The sequence below is a fragment of the Lepisosteus oculatus genome, chromosome 2, assembly GCF_040954835.1.
Source record: "Lepisosteus oculatus isolate fLepOcu1 chromosome 2, fLepOcu1.hap2, whole genome shotgun sequence".
Lineage (NCBI taxonomy): Eukaryota > Metazoa > Chordata > Actinopteri > Semionotiformes > Lepisosteidae > Lepisosteus > Lepisosteus oculatus.
The window spans coordinates 70,400,176-70,417,960 of NC_090697.1; the positions used below are offsets into that span (position 1 = coordinate 70,400,176).

The 17,785-nt window shown below is 39.3% G+C and overlaps 1 protein-coding gene across 1 annotated transcript; it reads right to left on the reverse strand.

Moving 5' to 3' along the window:
• Nucleotides 1-6,426: 6,426 nt before the first annotated feature.
• ykt6 (YKT6 v-SNARE homolog (S. cerevisiae)) lies at nucleotides 6,427-17,192 on the reverse strand. Its single transcript, XM_006625326.3, has 8 exons — nucleotides 16,951-17,192; nucleotides 15,805-15,948; nucleotides 13,678-13,760; nucleotides 11,936-12,036; nucleotides 11,111-11,215; nucleotides 10,597-10,662; nucleotides 9,562-9,663; nucleotides 6,427-8,111 (listed from the first exon to the last, which is right to left on the reverse strand). The coding sequence occupies exons 2-8, from the start codon at nucleotides 15,906-15,908 to the stop codon at nucleotides 8,076-8,078; spliced, it is 597 nt and encodes a 198-aa protein (XP_006625389.1). The 5' UTR covers nucleotides 15,909-15,948; nucleotides 16,951-17,192; the 3' UTR covers nucleotides 6,427-8,075.
• Nucleotides 17,193-17,785: the final 593 nt, after the last annotated feature.

Consider the following 17,785-nt stretch of genomic DNA (forward strand, 5'->3'; position numbering starts at 1 on the left):
GACCTAAAACTGAGGTCCTACTGTGACTCAGGAGCAGCTGTTGCACAACTAGTGAAGAACTGATGCACAACTCAATCTTCACAAGCTGTGTTGCATGAAAGTATCAGCAAAGTGACTAAAAGGAATGACTGTTTACATCGTGTTTTAATAAGACCTGGCCAGACTTGATTGTGGTGCCCTGAAGCATCTAGCTTCCTAACAGAAAAAAAAAACAGTTTCTGTTGTGTACCGTGATGGAGAAACTATCCCAGGGCATCAGTGTGTTTTTCATGGCTCATTTAGCACATGGATATTCACTCCTGGTCTTGGAGGGAAGCCACATCGTCTTCTTTTCAATCCTCTCAGGACAACGCCCTCCAGGACAACGAGCGAATGTTGCCATTTAATCCGGCCTCTCAGTGCAATGATTTCCTCTTGACACCCAGTCTCAGTTTATCTGTGAGGAGCTGAGATGTCTGTAGCTCCCTGGAGTATCAGGAGGTCTGTGCTGGGGTTCGTGGGCTTCCCTGCATTCAAGCTGAAGTTTGATCATCATCGATGATCTGATGATTTGCTCAGCTGGACAGTTTTCCAGGAACTTCAAAAGTTGCTAATTGTATATGTAATATCTACAAAATCATTATTTTCAAGTGTAGATGGAAGAGGTGAATTATTCTTCTTAATTGTCTAAGTTGTAGCTGGTTGAGCCACAGCCTCCCAGGAAGGGGAATTGATGACACTGGTCAAGAGCGATGTTCTACATGACTTTCTGGGAATGTATACCAAAGGCTGTTTTACCTTCTTCTTTTGAGAGAATATGAAAATTGTCCCAATATCAGTACATCCATTTTTTTTCCCAGTCTGCAAGTGCCATACTGTAGGACTATTTGTGGTTAACTTATATGGCTTTTTTGCTTAAGTAGTTCAGGTGAGTAGCTGCGTCAGCATGCATAGGCTGCAAAGGAACAAGTAATAGGTTTTTTCCATGCTGAAGAAAACACAACGTTTCGGCCGTGGAGCCTTCTTCAACCAGTAATGCCCATCCCCAAACTGGTGCCAAATCCAGTATAAAGTTGTGCGGCCTTTGGCAAAAGACTTAAAGGTAGGCGGGTTGGAGGAGTAAGGCTATACTTAGTAGTAAGGCTACTCTCATGTGTGGTTGCGGGGTACATAGTAGACACCAAGATGTAACAAAAACAATCTGCTATTCCAAATCACAAGGGTAAGGCAAAAGCAACCAGACATCTGAAAATTATACCATGTGGACCTCAACGATCCCTGCTCTCAACACTCCAATCTCCTCTAAATAAATGTTTTAAAATTATTTTAAGCCCCAGAAGCACTAAGAGGTAGCCTTTTGCTGGCACAGAGATCCTTACTCTCTCTATATTACTTCACCATGGTTTTGTTTCCAGGATGAAAGCCTCAACCATAACAAAAAGGTGCCTGGAGATTCTCTGCAGAGAAAACTGGGAAGACAAGCAGTTTGCACAAGGCTGCTCTTTACATACCACAGCCCCAGAGTCCAAATACGAAGATCTGTCTGTGTTCAAAAAGGTCTGTAAATGGGGAAAAACAAAATGGGGGCAGTCAGTCAGAGGAACCGCTGTGAGAGGAAGCTCTTAGAGTGCTGTTATTCTGCCCTGTAACACCTTTTAGAAAGACAATGTTGGCAGAGGACATGGAAAGAGACTTAAGCGTCTCACTTATCTTCCCGATCTCAGCACTGAACTTTGGCCACTAACCCAGCGACTCCAGAACCAAAGACATTGGCGCTACCTAGTAGTGAAATTCTAATTAAACAAAAGACCATAAAACAGGACAGAAATAAGAAGAATGTATTTGGCCCATCTGGTTATTCTGTTGAATTAAAGATAAGAGTTTGTTTCAGCAAGATGGCTGGGTAGCTTGTTGCACACTCCCACAGCCCTTTGTGTAAAGAAAGGCCTCCTGTTCTTGGTTTTAAATGCATCTCCACATCGTTTTGTGCTTGTGTCTTCTAAATCAGGCCTAACTGCTTATTCCGAAGTCACCTGAGTTGACTTTCTCAGCACCTTTGAGGATTTTTAATACTTGGACCAGGTCTTGTAACCTTCTCTGTTCTACTAAGAAGCTTCACTGCTTTTAATCTTCTAGTGTAGAACATGCCTTGAAGACCCAGAATGTATCTAGTTGCTTTTGTTTAATTCTAGAACAGCAAATCTTCTTTTGTAACATGGCGGCTAAAAGTGTACACAAAATTCTAAAGGGCCTTACTAGTGAGTTGGAACATTTTAACATCTCTTTATTTAAAAGTATACACTACTTACTATATATCCTAACACTTTGGGTGCTTTTTTATTTCTTTCACACATTGTTTAGAAGTTCTAACTAATAAAATTAGTAGCCCCTTCAAGCTCAGCACTTCCTCTTTTGTATCTATAGAATGATTTTGCTAACTGAATTAATATTGTGCTCTTGTCTACATTCAACTATATCTGCCAGGTGTTTTCCCGGTTTTTAATTTTACCCAAACAAATGCTTTCCCCATTCCCTGCTTCTACGGTGTTTTCTGATCCTCCTCTTTTGGCACCATCTGCCAACGTTACTACTTCACTAAGTGTTCCAGAATCTAGAGAACATCGAGAACCCAGGACATACCTGAAAGGTAAAATAAGACAAGTACAAACAAATTTGCAGGATGTTACTACTGTATTCCTGAACATTGTGGCCTAGGGGGGCTATTCAGCACCAATAGGAAAGCCAAATGCTTTATACATAGTTTGTGGAAATGAAAAACAGGTTAATTGTGAAACTTGAGTATCAGTTCAGCTGAGTAACTGGGACTCTGTTCTTCGTCCCCTGGTTCCCGATTCCAGACTCCCGCTAGCCCTGCTGTCGGAGAAGGTTCAATCATTTTTCGACAGCACTAGAATTACTACCTGCACAGTTGGACAAATTCATTGGTCTTGGTGTCACTTAATTTGTTCCCTAATTCACATGAATTGTACAGATGCGTCACAGAAACAAAAACTGTAGATCCCGTTTCTCAATTTAAAATAAAGCAACTGCACCACACATTTTCCAAAGCAAATTTTATACACTTTATATAAGCAATATTACAAGATATGTAAACAGTAAGCAGAGAGAAAGAGAGAGACTTTAGGCAACGCTTATTATAACACTTTTTCATGTTAATGTGTCATCCAAACCATCAGGGAGGTTAGAAAAAAGACCAAATAAATTATCTACAAGAAGCACATTTACAAATCAGCTTCCATATACAAAAGACAAAACAAGGAAGAGAAAGACCTAATTGTGAGAAAGTAATTGCGTTTGTTTTTTAAAAATCATTACAGAAGAGACTGCTTACAAAGATAAATATTCTGCACTTGGAGAGAGTTGTTCCTGTTTTCTCCTCTCACATTGCCCGCCCAGTGTTATTGTAATAAAGCAGACCTTCCCATCTCTGCAAATGCAAGAAAAGGTCACTGTTATAATACCCCAGAGCCAATGCACATTCTTTAAAGTTTGCCCAGAGACTTCAAAGTAGCAGCTTTAAGTTTGCTAGTATTTGTGACCTTATTTTTGCCTTACTGTGTTGCAAACTGTTGGTCAGTTCTTTTATAGTCTGAAATTGTTACTTGCCATGGTTAGTCTTCCTGGAAAAAGAAGTGTGTCAACTACGTAGAGAAACTCATAATGCAATGAATGTTGTCTTGATGCATCAGGCAACACTGATACCCTCCCCACTTAATTCATTCCACTTTCTCTTAACTGCCTGGGTTTCGTGGTAAAATGTGGAATGGTTAATTAACCTGCAATGCTGAAGTAGTGAGACATGTTCCCACAGAGTGGCCTACAGAAAAGACCCCATTCCTTTCTTTCCCTATAGCTTTGTAAGTAGAAGCTGGAATTCACACAGTCCAATGGAGAACTCAACAAGAAATCACCACTACATGTCTCTAACGAGGAAACACAATCTAAAGGATAATGAGTACCGTGATTCTTATGGAGGATTAACAAGATGCAGCAGCAAATGAGCTGAGATCTAAAAATACTACTTCGGGAGAGAATGACCTCTGTGCTGGACTGTGCGGTCTTGGGCTAGGCCACTTTAACTTTAATAGATGTGCTGCCCACTGGTGGACAGAAACGGGAGTGCAAAGAACCACAATAAGTCATCGCAAGAACTCTTCAACATACCCTGTTCTAAGAGATTTTGCTTGCTAATCAAATTAAAATGTTAAATACAGGGTTTAAAATGAAGCAAACTTAATTTTTCTCCAAAGAATATTTACCAATAATGTATGAATTTACAAGCTTAATGACAAAGGTGCAGGGCATTAACAGATAAAGGAGGGATTGATCACAGCAAATTGAAGGCACCCGACTGTCAAATCATGCCCTCAACAACATTAACCCTGACAAATACAATAATTTGCTTGCCCTGCCCTACTGAGGGCAAAACACTGTATAACCAACACCAGAGTATATAGAACAGAGTAATATTGCACAAATAGACATATGGTTACATAGCAATTAACACGGGGTCATTTCAACCCAAGTTACAAACACTGTCTTGTTAGTAAGCAGACTCACAGATACACTCTCACCAGCAAATGACACAAAAACTCACAGCCGAAACATATGAAGCTTGTGTTTGAGGCGAAAGAGGCCTGATGAGACTTTTTCTTGCCAGAGTTATTCCAGTAAAACCATCTTAAAAATATCTAGGTCCTACAATTATCCCAGAACTTCTGTGATGAAATCTGTGATTGCAAGTTAAAACACTAGAACATATTACAGCTGTCTCCTGTAAATCAAAAATGTAGGTCCCTCAACTCCTGATCCCATCCTTACAACCCATGAGAAACAGTTTAAGACTTTTTACTGCATTTAATTTTAATGTCGCTGATAAGCAGATTGCTGCTTTAAGTCCATTTTCTTTATTTCTAAGCTTTTTGGCTTCCCCGAGAACAACAGCGCACAATCTCACTAATCAGAAGAGACAAACTGAAAGAGGTTAAATCTATCACATACCACACCCATCTAGACTAAAAAGCAGAACCCTTGGTAAACAAGCCAGTACTGTTAGACACATTTCAATGGAAGCAGCAAGGTGTTATAATAGCTGTGAACCAGTAACACACAAGACCTGACCTGTAAAGGCAACCTAGTTTGGATGATTTTAAGTTAATATCTGCTTTCTGTATATTGCTTTTTTCATATTTTGAAGTGCACACGCCATTATGAATGTTTAAGGTAAGTCCATGGTGAGTTTGCAATTCCTGCACAGACTCCTCGAGAAGTGACGTCTCAGAGCTGAATGAGAGGAAAGAGGTAGAGGAGGGGAAACAGTGAGACACAGGCTAAAGCCCAGCAGCTTTCAATGGCCTTTGTACGCCCTGTTGATGAAGACTGCCCATTATGCTGGACACACTCCTGAAATTTAACTCAAAATAATTACAGCTGCTTTGCTATTTTAACAGGGTAAATTGTCTCAGAAAAAAGGGGGAATAATAATGACACCCCTGTAGAAAATTATTTCTAATGTGACCTGGGAAAAGTCTAGGAAAGCTGAGTGTTACATTAGAATAAGATATTTTTGTCCACTTACTAACGTGGCTTATATGTATTACATCAATGTGCCAAGGGAACAGACATTCAACTTGATTTCAGTCCCTTTAGTTCACTGGTCACAGTCACTTACATAATTGTACAAACTGTGATATTTCAACAACATGCACAGTGGACAAAGTGGAGCACTGTTTAATACCCGAAGGATAGCCGCGTAATCATTAAACAGCCTGGAGTTGCTTTAGATGTGAATTCCAAGGAATCACAAGGAACCGTTTTATCACAATCCCTGGCAGACGGACAAGTCTGCAAGGTAGACGACAGCCCAAGAAGAAACAACACAACAGCCTGCTGCAGCAACAGTGAAGTGGGAACGGGCAGATGTGCGAGAAACGACCACTCAGTACAGTACAAATTGAAAACAACGGCTTTAGAGAGATACACAGTCTAGTCTGCCGCTGAGGCAAGGACCAGTACAAGTACCATAGAGAGAAAAAGAGCAGATCCAAATTGAGTGAACCAACATTCTTTAGAAAGGCTTTGTGTAAGATCTACAATGAGTTTCACCCCTTTACCTGCCTCGTGTGCTATTTTGTAAATCTAACTGTTTTGTCCTTTTGTTTAATAAGAGAGCTCTATTAAATAATCAGTTTCTACCATTTATTCTCAATAGTTAAATTGTTAAAGGCATCTAGGAATGTTTCCAAAATACAGCTCTACTAGTTTATACAAAAGATTGAGGAAAAAGAACCAAAACCTGCTAGCTTTTTCTACTGCTCTGAATGCTCTGAAGCCATTCAGCTATTTAAAAGGACACTTCCTTTCCTAAAAATTAAACCTTGTTTAGCATGTTACACGGAAGCAATATGTTTAAGCATTACACTAGAATCTTTTTCGACAAAGTTTTATTAGAAACATGTCTAGCCCCTGACACCTCAACCTCCCACTCCAAATAACCATGACATAGGTAATAATGGAGGAGAGATTTGGACAGGAGAAGCTGATGTGTTTCCTTGATGCTCCACTGTTCACAAAAAGGTGACAGAGCAATTATGTAAATCAAGGCCTGGATGGAACACCTTCAACTTTGATAACATGGTTTGAAGACTAGGAAACAGAGTCACCTAGTGGTCATTATTGGTAACACACAAAACAAAAGAAAAGGCTGAAAGTGCTCTCTTGAAAAGTAAGAGGCTTTGTGGTTTTAAAAGCATTGTCCTTTCTCCATCATGTACTACTAAAAGAAGGCTCAGTATTGGACACCACAAAGACAATCCTCAGCCATACTTCAGAATTACATTTTGAGCTGTGCCTCAACAACATAATGCTACTGAATTTTTTTTCTGCTTGGGGAAAAATATCCAAGCTGGTCTGTGCTCTCTGAAGTCCTAGATATTTTTAAATTACTTAAGTATAAATTTCCACCCCTAGCTCTTACATTGTCAATTAATTGCCTGTATAAGAAGAACCCAGTCAGGTTAAAGCACAGGCTTTTTGGAGCAAAAATTAGTTATGAATTTAGCAATTTTTTTAAATTTGTTCAGAAATCATGAGATTATTTTAATTCCAATCTTACCCTTCAAATATAAAGACAATCTCTGACTTGTACCCATTCTGACTGGATGTTTAAGCATATGTAATACAAAAACCTACAGATCAAGAGCTTTAACTGGAAGCGGATGTATAGCTAAAACACAAAGGTCCCAGACCACCCCTGGCCCTAGAGAGCTGAGCCCTGCAGATCTCATTAATTCATAAAGACTTGTGAGTTTGGATCAATTTATTAAGTTAATTCAGCTCAGTCAGAAATGACCAAATGTGGCACTTGTGAGCTACCGTGTTACTATATATATTTCAAATGATCTTTAACTGAACAAGTCACGTTTATCAATTCTTCAAGCATTTTGAAATTGGTGACTTGGATTTTGGCTCTCCAGGACCAGGGTCGGCCACCTCCGTGTTAGTGTATGAAACAACAAGCACATGCAGCTTTGTATGAATGTTTGGGCACAAAACATTCATTTTTTTTAATGAATGGGACACAAGTGTTGTCTTAGCTCTGCCAAGAACAGTGCTTTCAATCAACTCAATTCCAGCCTTGCAGACTCAGATGTAGACTGTAAATACCAGACTTTCAGAGAAGGCGCACACAATTGTTTTTAAAAAAATGGAATGTGGCACAGTCCTACAAATGAGCCACCTTTTCTCTATCCGATCCATTTAAAACCACTTTTGCCAGACTGAGTTAAATCAAACAAACAAAAAAAAAAGTCCGACTTTCATTAATGCCTCTAGGGCCTCTGCCTCAGTATGTCAAGTCTGTTTTTCTTGGGGGCGGGGGGTAAAGCTTTATGAAATGGGAAACAAACTGAGAGTTCACCCCCCCCCAGAGCTCTGTTCCTCCTCCACCCCCACCCAAAGCCCTCTGGCCCACCCAGAGGACAGGTCAGAGCTTCTGTGTCTGCTGTGCCGGAGGGCAGGGCATGAAGGCCAGAGACATCCAGGAGAGGCAGGTCCTGCAGCCCTGTCCCACGCCATCACATCAGCTCACAGCAGGAGTTCTGTTTCCGGGCCTGGGAAAGAGACAGGGAGAACAGGACTGAGAGCGTCTGCCTCCCCCAACCGTTTTATAGCCACCAAGCCTGTTCCATTTCAAAAAAGCCCTGCAAGTTGGCAAGAGAACTGCAGATGACCGATGGTCCGATGTTTTGCATATTTATAATGATGCAGGCCTCCTGATAAAGCTGTCATTACCATCTACTATGGGGGGTGCTAGTTGGAGAACTTTGATTGCAGCCGTCATAAAAACGGTCTGAATACCGACTAGGCAGCCCACATCCTGGTACTGCGATAACCACTGGCACCATGTTCAAGTAAAATAAACAAACACTCCTAAAACTCCCAAAAAGAAGCTCCTAAAATAAATAAAGAGATCTTACACTATAGTTTTTTCTGAAGCTATTTACATTAAAAAGGTGCCTTTTCTAGGATCTTAGCTGATCTTCTTGTGTTATACCAGAGGCAGACTTGTATTTTTAAAAATTAACATGATTTGTAATTATATACACATACAGATATTGAAAAGTTGTGAAAATATGTAAAATTACAATGAACAAAACAAGGATTCTTGAATTATTGCTGAAATTGTTTTACAAGCAGTCTTTTTTTAAATATTTCTAATAATCAAGGAATTCCACATGGATTACAGGTAATTAACCAGGTATATAAAACAATATTTGGCTGGCAAAGGTTACATCTTGGTCCAATTTAAAGAAAAATGATTAGTGGCCATTTTCCAGAAATAATGATAATAAATGTGAACAAAAACACTATATTCACATTGGGAAGATTTTGGAAAGTGAAAGGCTAAAGCTTTGAGGTCCTGACCAAAGAACTGATATGGGAAAAATTTAAGCACAATAACTACCATTTATGTTTCATTTGGTTACATAAGATTAAATATTTTATTATTTATTTTATTTCTTGTTAAAAATTTGGAATTACCAGTTATGTGTCTATTATATCTCGGTTGATGGCTCTGAACCCTGTGATCGCACACGGGGGAGAACAAGGAAGTTAATAGACAAGTGACTCCCCTGACTAGCCCACTTTCAAGTTATTTGGCTATTGACACATCATGGGCGATGCTGTCACATACTGTAGGTTTAGCACCAGCTGGAGAAAAGGCATGTCCCTTCCAGACAGCACCACCAGCCTGGAAGCAACAGGGAGCCAGCAGGAGTCCCTGTGTCTTAGAGAGCCCTGGCTGACGAATTTCCCACCTACCCTCAGATTCCTTTGGAAATCCCAGTCACAGTCAGCTAGTAACATGAACAAGGCTGCAATCTACGACACTTGTAAATTAAATCCATTGTTGTGCCATTGCAACGAAGCTGAAATTATCCAGACTGTTTAAATGCCCTACTTTTCAAAGGGCAGAAAGGCTTTTTAAACTGGAAAGGAAAAACTCTCAGAGACACAGTTGGCATATGCAAAGCTCTGTGCTGCGATTCAGACACTTACAGTCTTGTAAAAGGCTTTGGATTGGTTTCCCAAGTGTTCCGACTTCTGCACTAAGTCATCCAGCTTCTCTCCTCTCTCCAACAAGGACTCCATTGTGTTGTGCTGTAAATATGCAAGAGCCATTCAGAGCAAATCCTCAACACAAACATTTATCCCCTGCGCTTCTGAAATTGAACACCTTCTGCTAGCTTCTCCAGAAGTATTAAAGTACAGTAATTTGCTGTACTTTCTTTATCTTCAAAGATTACCACAGCCACATTTCTCTTAGAATAAAGGAGCTCATACTTATTATTTTTTTAATTGTGTACATTATAATACCTGCATAAATATAAGTTTTCCTTTGCTGCTGTTGGCTTTTGTTGCTGGCTTTTATTTAAAGTTTTAAGTTTCAAATAAACCTTAGCGTTAAAGGCGGGGAGTCAGTATTTGGTATAAAGTTTTTTAGGAGGAAAAATTACTACTGTCCACGATTCCTGCTGAGATTCTTTTGCTTATAATCCCTAGTTTTCTGGTTTCTAAAAAGTAGTCATGCCAGCTATCAGCATTTCTAAGAGAAAATATTAAATCTGTTACAAATAAAAAAACAGATGGATTGACATTCTACCACAAGACTGCATTAGCAGCTACTTTTCCACTACCTGACTCCACAATTAAAAAAAACAATTTCATCAGTAGTGAACAAAAATGGGGTTCATCATTTTTTCAGTACTTTTTAATAATAGTACTACAAGAAAGAATTAGAGGAGGAAATAACGAAAAGACATGGACATGCTAGCTGACACTACACTTTGATGAAAATACTGAGCCACCTAAAATGCAAAACAATTGTATATGGCCAATAAAATGATCTTATCTTATAACGTGGTTCTGGATTAGACTGAATTCCTGTGGGACACCTGGAGAGCTTATTACATTTCCACTGGCTTTACAAGTCTGGGTAGAGCAGAAGCCTGAAACAGTTCTAAAGAGATACTGAAGACCAAGTCACGTAGATTACAGAATCTACAACTGAAAGTGCAGCTGTACAGTACTCACCAGAATAATTTTGGTTTCGTCCAGCTCAGCCTGAACTTTGGACATAGCGTCTGCCTCCCTAGGGTTCTAAAAAAGGACCAAATACAAAAGTTCTCTCCACTGGTGTCAACTGAAGAAAAGGCTAAAACAAAGGAACTTCACCAGATCCCTTTCTCTTGCATTGCACTGAAGCAAGCTGCTGAAATAATCAGTGGTTTCTGAAAATCATTTTACAACACTACATTTTTCCAAAAAAAGCACCTATTACATCCTGCTTCTACATGTGATGAATACTTATTCATACTCATAAAGCACTTCCAAAAATGTGCTTTTCCTGTATTTTTCTTTTTTTCTTCACTGCAGATGTTCAGGTCCAAAACCAAAATCTAATGAAAAACGATTACTTCTACTGACTTCAACAAAAATCACTTAGCAGGTATTACCTGCAAATAGAAGTGAAATAGAAGTAAATAAACAAATTCACGAAAACAGCAGAGGGGTCTAGCTGTGAAACTTTAGTCATACGCTCTCTCACTTGATATTTGGCAAGGTAGCTGTCCAGAGCAGTGTAGTTGATTGTAGCAGGAGAGCCAGAGGGCCAGTCTATGCTATCCACTTGTCTGGAGAACTCATCTAACACCTGCAAGAAAGATTGCAGCACAAAAAAACACCACTCCATGATATTGTTCCGTATTTCCTGAATCTCTGGTGTGACAGGGAAAATCTGTTGCAAAACAGTGTGTCCTGGCTGTGCTGTGTGATGCAACACTGTCTGACCCCTGCTATCCTAAAACAATATGATATGCCATGTAAAATGATGTAGGAAAAACTCAAACATTGACTCCAGTATGAATTCCTGGTGGTGGAGGGGAGGATTCCAGCTGCTTTAAAACATCTGGTCAAAATCTCAAATAATAAACATCAGGAAGTAACTGGACAGCACATGCACTCTATTAGGAAACTTTCTCACCTTTTTTAGGACTCTCTGGCTTTTACAAATATTCTCTCTGTCTGAAAGGCTACCGAAGACGTGGCTGATAAACTAGGGTACAGGGATTGCTAGGGATTCTAGGTGCTAGAACAGAGCTCCCTATGGAAATATTTCATATACACCTCACACTCTGAGTGTGCATACTTCAAGCTTAAACAGAATGAATACTGTATGTGATAGCAAGTTTTTTCTTCATAATTATGCTTGATCACTTATACTACAGGTTTTACCTGTTTTGTTTATATGATGAAAGTTGGATTTGTTTTTAGTTTTATGAACACAAATCTCACACACAAATTGTGCCACCATACAGACAGAGCTTGGAACTTCATCCGACTGCAGCGGGCGGGAGGAGCTGTGAAGGCTCACCTTATCAAGGAGTGTGAAGCAGACTCTGGAGGGATACTCGTTGTCAGCGATCACCACCGCGCTCAGAGAGTCATTACGCACGTACACGTGACACAAGTAATCTGCAGGCGAAGCAGAGAGCAGAGACACAGACTTGTTACTTTCCTGCTTCCCCCCATTTTTATTACCAACATCATGTCTTTAAAATTATTTTAGAAAATATTACACTGCTGTGTGCAAAGCTTTTTTCTGCAAAAAAAAAAAACTTTACTACACATTCATTGATGTGCACAACCAGGTAGAAAGCAGAGAAGCCATGAAGTTTATGTCATGGCCCTCCAGACTGAACACCATTAACAATCCTCCACAATCTGAAAGAGAACAGGATGCGGCAAGGTTTTGTGAATAACTGAGACAGCTTCACCTGGTACGACGTCAGTACAGCCAGTGTTTTGCAGCAATGAAAAAATAATCATTTCAGATTTTAAAAGTTCTAGGTTTTGGAAATGTTGGATATGCATAGTGGGCAGCACAATGGCGCAGTGGTTAGCATTGCTGATTCACAGAGCTGGGGTCCTGGGTTCAGTTCCTGGAGTGATATCTGCATGGTGTTTGCATGTTTTTCCCCCCCAATGTTTGCATGGGTTTCCTCCCACAGTCCAGGACATACTCGCAGGTTAATTGGCCTCTATAAAATTGGCTCTGATGTGAGTCTGTGTGCCCTGTAATGGACTGGCGTCCCATCCAGGGTGTATCTTGCCTCGTGCTCGTTGCTTGCCAGGTTAGGATCTGGCTTCCCCCACGATCCTGCACTGGATAAGAGGATTAGAAAATGGATGTCCATAATATCAACTCTAATCTAAGGTGGTTTCAATATTGAGAAGCACTCAAATATTAAAAAGAAATTATTTTAGCATGGCACTCAGTGCATGCTTACACCCCGACACCATTAAAATGGAGTGTAACACCACTTTTATGCTGTAAGATAAACGTTGAGGAACTAAAGGATTTAATTCCCCGTTTTAAGAACACAAGAACAAATGGAAGGATGCCATCTGGCTCACCTAACCCCTTGGTAGTTAGTTGTTACTCGACTCTCACAACAGATCTTCACAAAAGTTCTTTAATTTCAAGACCGAAGGGTTTCAATAAAAAAAACAGTAACCTTCTTTACTTGCAAGCTGTGCCTACATGTTAATTGAGCTTTTACAGTACCAACAGCAGCAACACTAATATTTTAAGATTATAAAAAATAAAGTTAGTCACATATGCAAAAATTGCCTACAAATTATATTTTGCCTCTTGTATGTCATGTTATACATAGCTTAGCCACAAAGCTTAACTGGACAATCTGAATGAATATCCAAGTCCTTTAGGCAAAAATATGGTCTTGTTGAATCCAAAGGAAAAAAAGAAAACCAGTGGTCACGTTAACCCTATAAAATGGTAGTTAAATCTGACATTAAGATTTTATGAATACAAGGTCAAAACTAACATGTAATTAGGAGAAAACTAGGTTCTGATTTTCAGGAACAAGTGATTTAAGCTCCCTTAATTAAAACTCACTCTCACATCGCATTGCTCCCAATCCAGAGCGCATTGTGAAAAAGCCAAAAACTGGTGGTGACAAATAATAGGATACATCTATGAGTTTGCATGCACATTTCTTTCTTCAGGTGAGTAGTACTTTAGTTCTTTACAGGCTGGTTCTGAAACTGCCAATCCCTAGTTGAATACAAGTGGACAATCGAAATTGCTCTTACCTTGCTCTTTGACTGATGCTCTGCTGCCTTTAGAAGAGCGCTCCACAATAAGGGCACTGGTGAATGTCATGAACTCCTGTAAGCTGAGAAAAAAAACACAAGACATCTGTCAGCTGTGTGTAGCTGGGCGCCTGGCAGACCTCAGTAGAAGACCATTAATTAGATTTTTAACTGGTCTGAATGCAGCAGCGAAAAGACAAAAAGAAAAAAAGAAAATGGTAAAAGCACAGGCAGTGTGAAGATAATTTATGTGCTGGCACACATCCAGGATTGGCTACAAGTACTTACGAAAGGCCAGAATGAAATCAAGCCAGCATGACATTTATTGAAATGTCTAAAAATCAGAGAGAGCTCTCTGTTACAGTAAAGATTTGGATATAAGATGCTGTAATGAGCAAGGGTTATTACACACTTTTGCTCTCTGAAATCTGTTATGAGCCATTTAAAATAAAACAAACTTCCTTAAGCCATTTGTAAGTCAAGGACAGTTTCAGTATAACACTTGAAATAACTTGGTTATAACAATTACAAACAATTCTTAGAAATGTGTTACCCATTGCATAGGTATACAAAAAAATGATTTGATATGTTCTCCCAAAACCACATTCTTCCTAGAGTAATTCTCAAGATAGCACTTCTGCATGTGGCCTTTTTAAACTTTCCAATAAATGTGATTGTTTAAGATACATTTGCAAATCTGTGGTTGTGTACTGTTTTATCAGTAGTTCAAGTCATTAATCCCACAATCTTTGCTTTGCAAAGGTCATCTTTGAGAATTGCTGTTAAACTATAGCCATAAAATAAACTATTGCAAAATCAAATTCTAAACACCAAATAATAAATCAGAAAACGAAATATGAAGCAAAATCAGAAGGAAAGAAGGAAACTTATTTTGTTTACTTCGTGCTGACTAATTTAGGCTTCTGCTGACTGTCAGTACCCTTATGTTGTTCCCACATAATCTACAACACTATTAGCTTGGTTCTTCTCACCCACCAAATCCCTTTCAAGAATCAGTCACATTCAAGTTTAGCTCCGTTTCATGAAAATAAAACTAAAAATTATTTTTCTCTTCAGTCAGTAGTTTGTAACTTGTTATTGCTTAAGAAATTGAGAAAGTGTTTGCTAGCTGAAACGTAGATGCTAAATCACAACAGAACAACTATGAAATTAAGATTTCAGACTGTTGAGTATTTTACGCATCAAACCAAGCCAGGATTAACATACACACAGACACATAATTATCTCTAGGTTGTTCAGTATGAAAATGAACTCATGCCTTTCTTAGATATTTTTTACATATAGAAATCGCAGACTGCTCGAGTGTATGACTGTTTTTGTTGAGTGACAACACGTGTCTGCTAATGTGTGATGTGTGAAACAGCTGTTGAAGCTGAAGCTGTGGGATTCTCACTCAGCTTCGTTTCCATAGAAACCAAGCAATGAGTTGGATTAAGTGCAAAACCTTAACCCCTTAAGGGTTTTTTTTTATTCAATGCCCTACAGTGTCAGAAATTTCAAACCATACCCGCTGGTCCACATTTGCTGTACACAAATCTTTTGCTGCTACAACACAAATAAAGAATGTGATTAATCTTGCATTACATTCTGAATGGATATTATGTTTTTTTTCTGCCTTATTTCCTGTTCAATGCTAAACTGTGCAGTTACAAACAATATGTAGGAATGTCCTACCCATTACATAAGCATACAAAAAAACTGATTTCATATGTTCTCCCAGAATCACATTCTTCCTAGACTAATTCTCAAGATAGGATTTTTGCATGTGGCCTTTTTAAATTCACCAATAAAATTGATTGCTTAAGATAAAATTGCAAAACTATTGGGCTTGAACTCATTTAAAATTATTTTAATTGGAAGGGTCCAATTGCTTTAGACCCTTCAAGTGAAACCGTCGATTTCCCTGAACCAGGAATTACAAGAACCTGGCTCCAGAAGAGAAACTCACATTATATCTTGGCCTGTGACTCTCTGTCAGTTTACACTGACAACATGAGTGAGACAGAGGTCACATGGTTTGGAAGGACATATTCACAGTAACTGGACTGCCAATTTTTTCATTCAATCACTACAGCAAAACGCCGCTGGGAAAAGGCACGAACTTACCTGGACCTCTGGAAGAAGCTGAAGGAGGATAAATCATAGGCACCTTTGAGCAGGTTGGCTTTGGTTGCCCCTTTATAGAGGACACTCAGGCTGTAAAGCTTCATTATGACTCACACTTGGAATCACCTGGGCGTCCCAGAAGCTCTGAAACACACCGAGACACAGCAAACCAGTACAGAGCAGCACGTCTTCCCTCACTGACCAGTAATCCCCACCACCACCAGAAAGACTACGTTTCCTTCATCTGGAGAGCAACAGTCTATTTCAGCCAAGAAGACCAAACATAAAAGAGTCACAATACTCCCATAGATGTACATTCTTTTTAAATATATTGTAAACAATCATAGTAAAACAAAGTTGCAATGACACTAAAGAGGTGCTGCTTGTCGGCCACACCAGTGAAATATCAATGTCAATTTCATGGGAAGTTTTTTTCTTTGCTGCAAGGCACGCCATGAGCTGATTGGGAAAGTCCTTTCAGAAAAGCGAACTTCTTAATCCGAATGCACTGATACTGACCACTTATTTACCGTGAACTACGGTGTTGTGTTGTATTGAGAGTGGTATTCATCACTGCTTTTCACTGAAAGATGTAATCAATTTTTTTTACAATTATTGTTTTACCGGTGATGTCGCAGTCGGACTGTTACGCTTCCAGGCTGCTCACGAAACGTCACCTTTCCTGACTTAAAACAAGCGTATGAGATGCTGCAGGTATTTGCTCTTTGCACCAGCTGTCCTTGTGGTATTAAACGGCAAATGCAAAAGACAAAATAGCCACGGACTTTCTCACAAATAAAACGATTACGTCTCCCAACATTTTCCTGACCAATAACGTCCAATTTAAATTATCATTACATTACGTTAAATGGCAAAAGTTCAAGGATATGAAATGGGGCTGTTATTTCCGTGTTACCAGAGTCTCGTGTTTTAGATTTACTCTCAACAATACTTATTAACGGCATCGACTTACTACTGAACACACTCAGTTGGTCTTGATCAAGCGGCGATATAAGTATATATTCATAGGGAATACTTAATACTGCCACTATTTAATCATCTTATTGTCTCCGATTTAATCTCGGGCATCTGTTTCTCCCTATTAACACTACTGTTTTGGGGAAGGATTAGTTTAGTTCCTCTTACCAATTACTCTGTTGCTTCTCTTCAGACGATTAGAGACCACTCGTATTATAGCTCCAACAGCCACGTCAAGGCAGAAATGTGTCGATTCCTCTACTGAAGGTATGGAGGAAAAAGAAAAATAGCACTGAACGTAATGACGAATCCGAACTGTAAAGCTACCCTCCGAAAGGAGACTGAGATCCAGACAACACCGAAAGAAACTCCCTTTCTCTTTCTTCCCCCGAACCACGTCACTCAACTCCGGCGGAATTAGGTCCTACCTTCAAACACCCCCGGCGTGCAACACGAGCCTCTCATGATCCGTGCCTAGAGTTAAGTGGGTCTGCACCTCAGGGAAGACGCATCAATTTTCAGGACCCTTCGAAAATGAACGTTATGCTTTGCTTTTACAAAAGTAATTTCTTCTTATAATACCTAATATGTACATCTGAAAGAAATGATTTTACTTCAACGAGAACTGGCCTTGGGAATCGTATTTTCGTTTTGAATGTTGCAAAACACTGGATTTTATAGGGAGTTTTACAAATAAAGTATTCGCTTTGTTGCGCCTGTCCATCCATTATAAATTTCGACTTAAAATAAAGTCATACAAGCAATTCCGAATTAAACTCGTTGTAGAATATCGGAATGTATTATGATGTGAAATAATTCTGAAATTATAATTGGACTCGTTTGGAAAAATTGAATATTGACAATTAACCCTCTTTATTGAGAAAGCTTTGTAACACGCCTGTTGTCCTTTCATATTTGAGCTTTCCCTTTCTTAAAACAAAATAATAAAACAGAATGGCTTATTTTTCCAGTGCAAGCAAATACCGAGTGCTATGTCACTAGA

Coding starts and splice junctions, on each gene's coding strand:
- ykt6 (XM_006625326.3), bottom strand. CDS start 15,908: ATGAAGCTTTACAGCCTGAGTGTCCTCTATAAAGGGGCAACCAAAGCC. Junction 10,663..11,110: donor GCTACCTTGCCAAATATCAA/GTGAGAGAGCGT, acceptor GTCCTTTTTTAG/AACCCTAGGGAGGCAGACGC. Junction 8,112..9,561: donor CCAAAGCCTTTTACAAGACT/GTAAGTGTCTGA, acceptor TCTCTTTCCCAG/GCCCGGAAACAGAACTCCTG.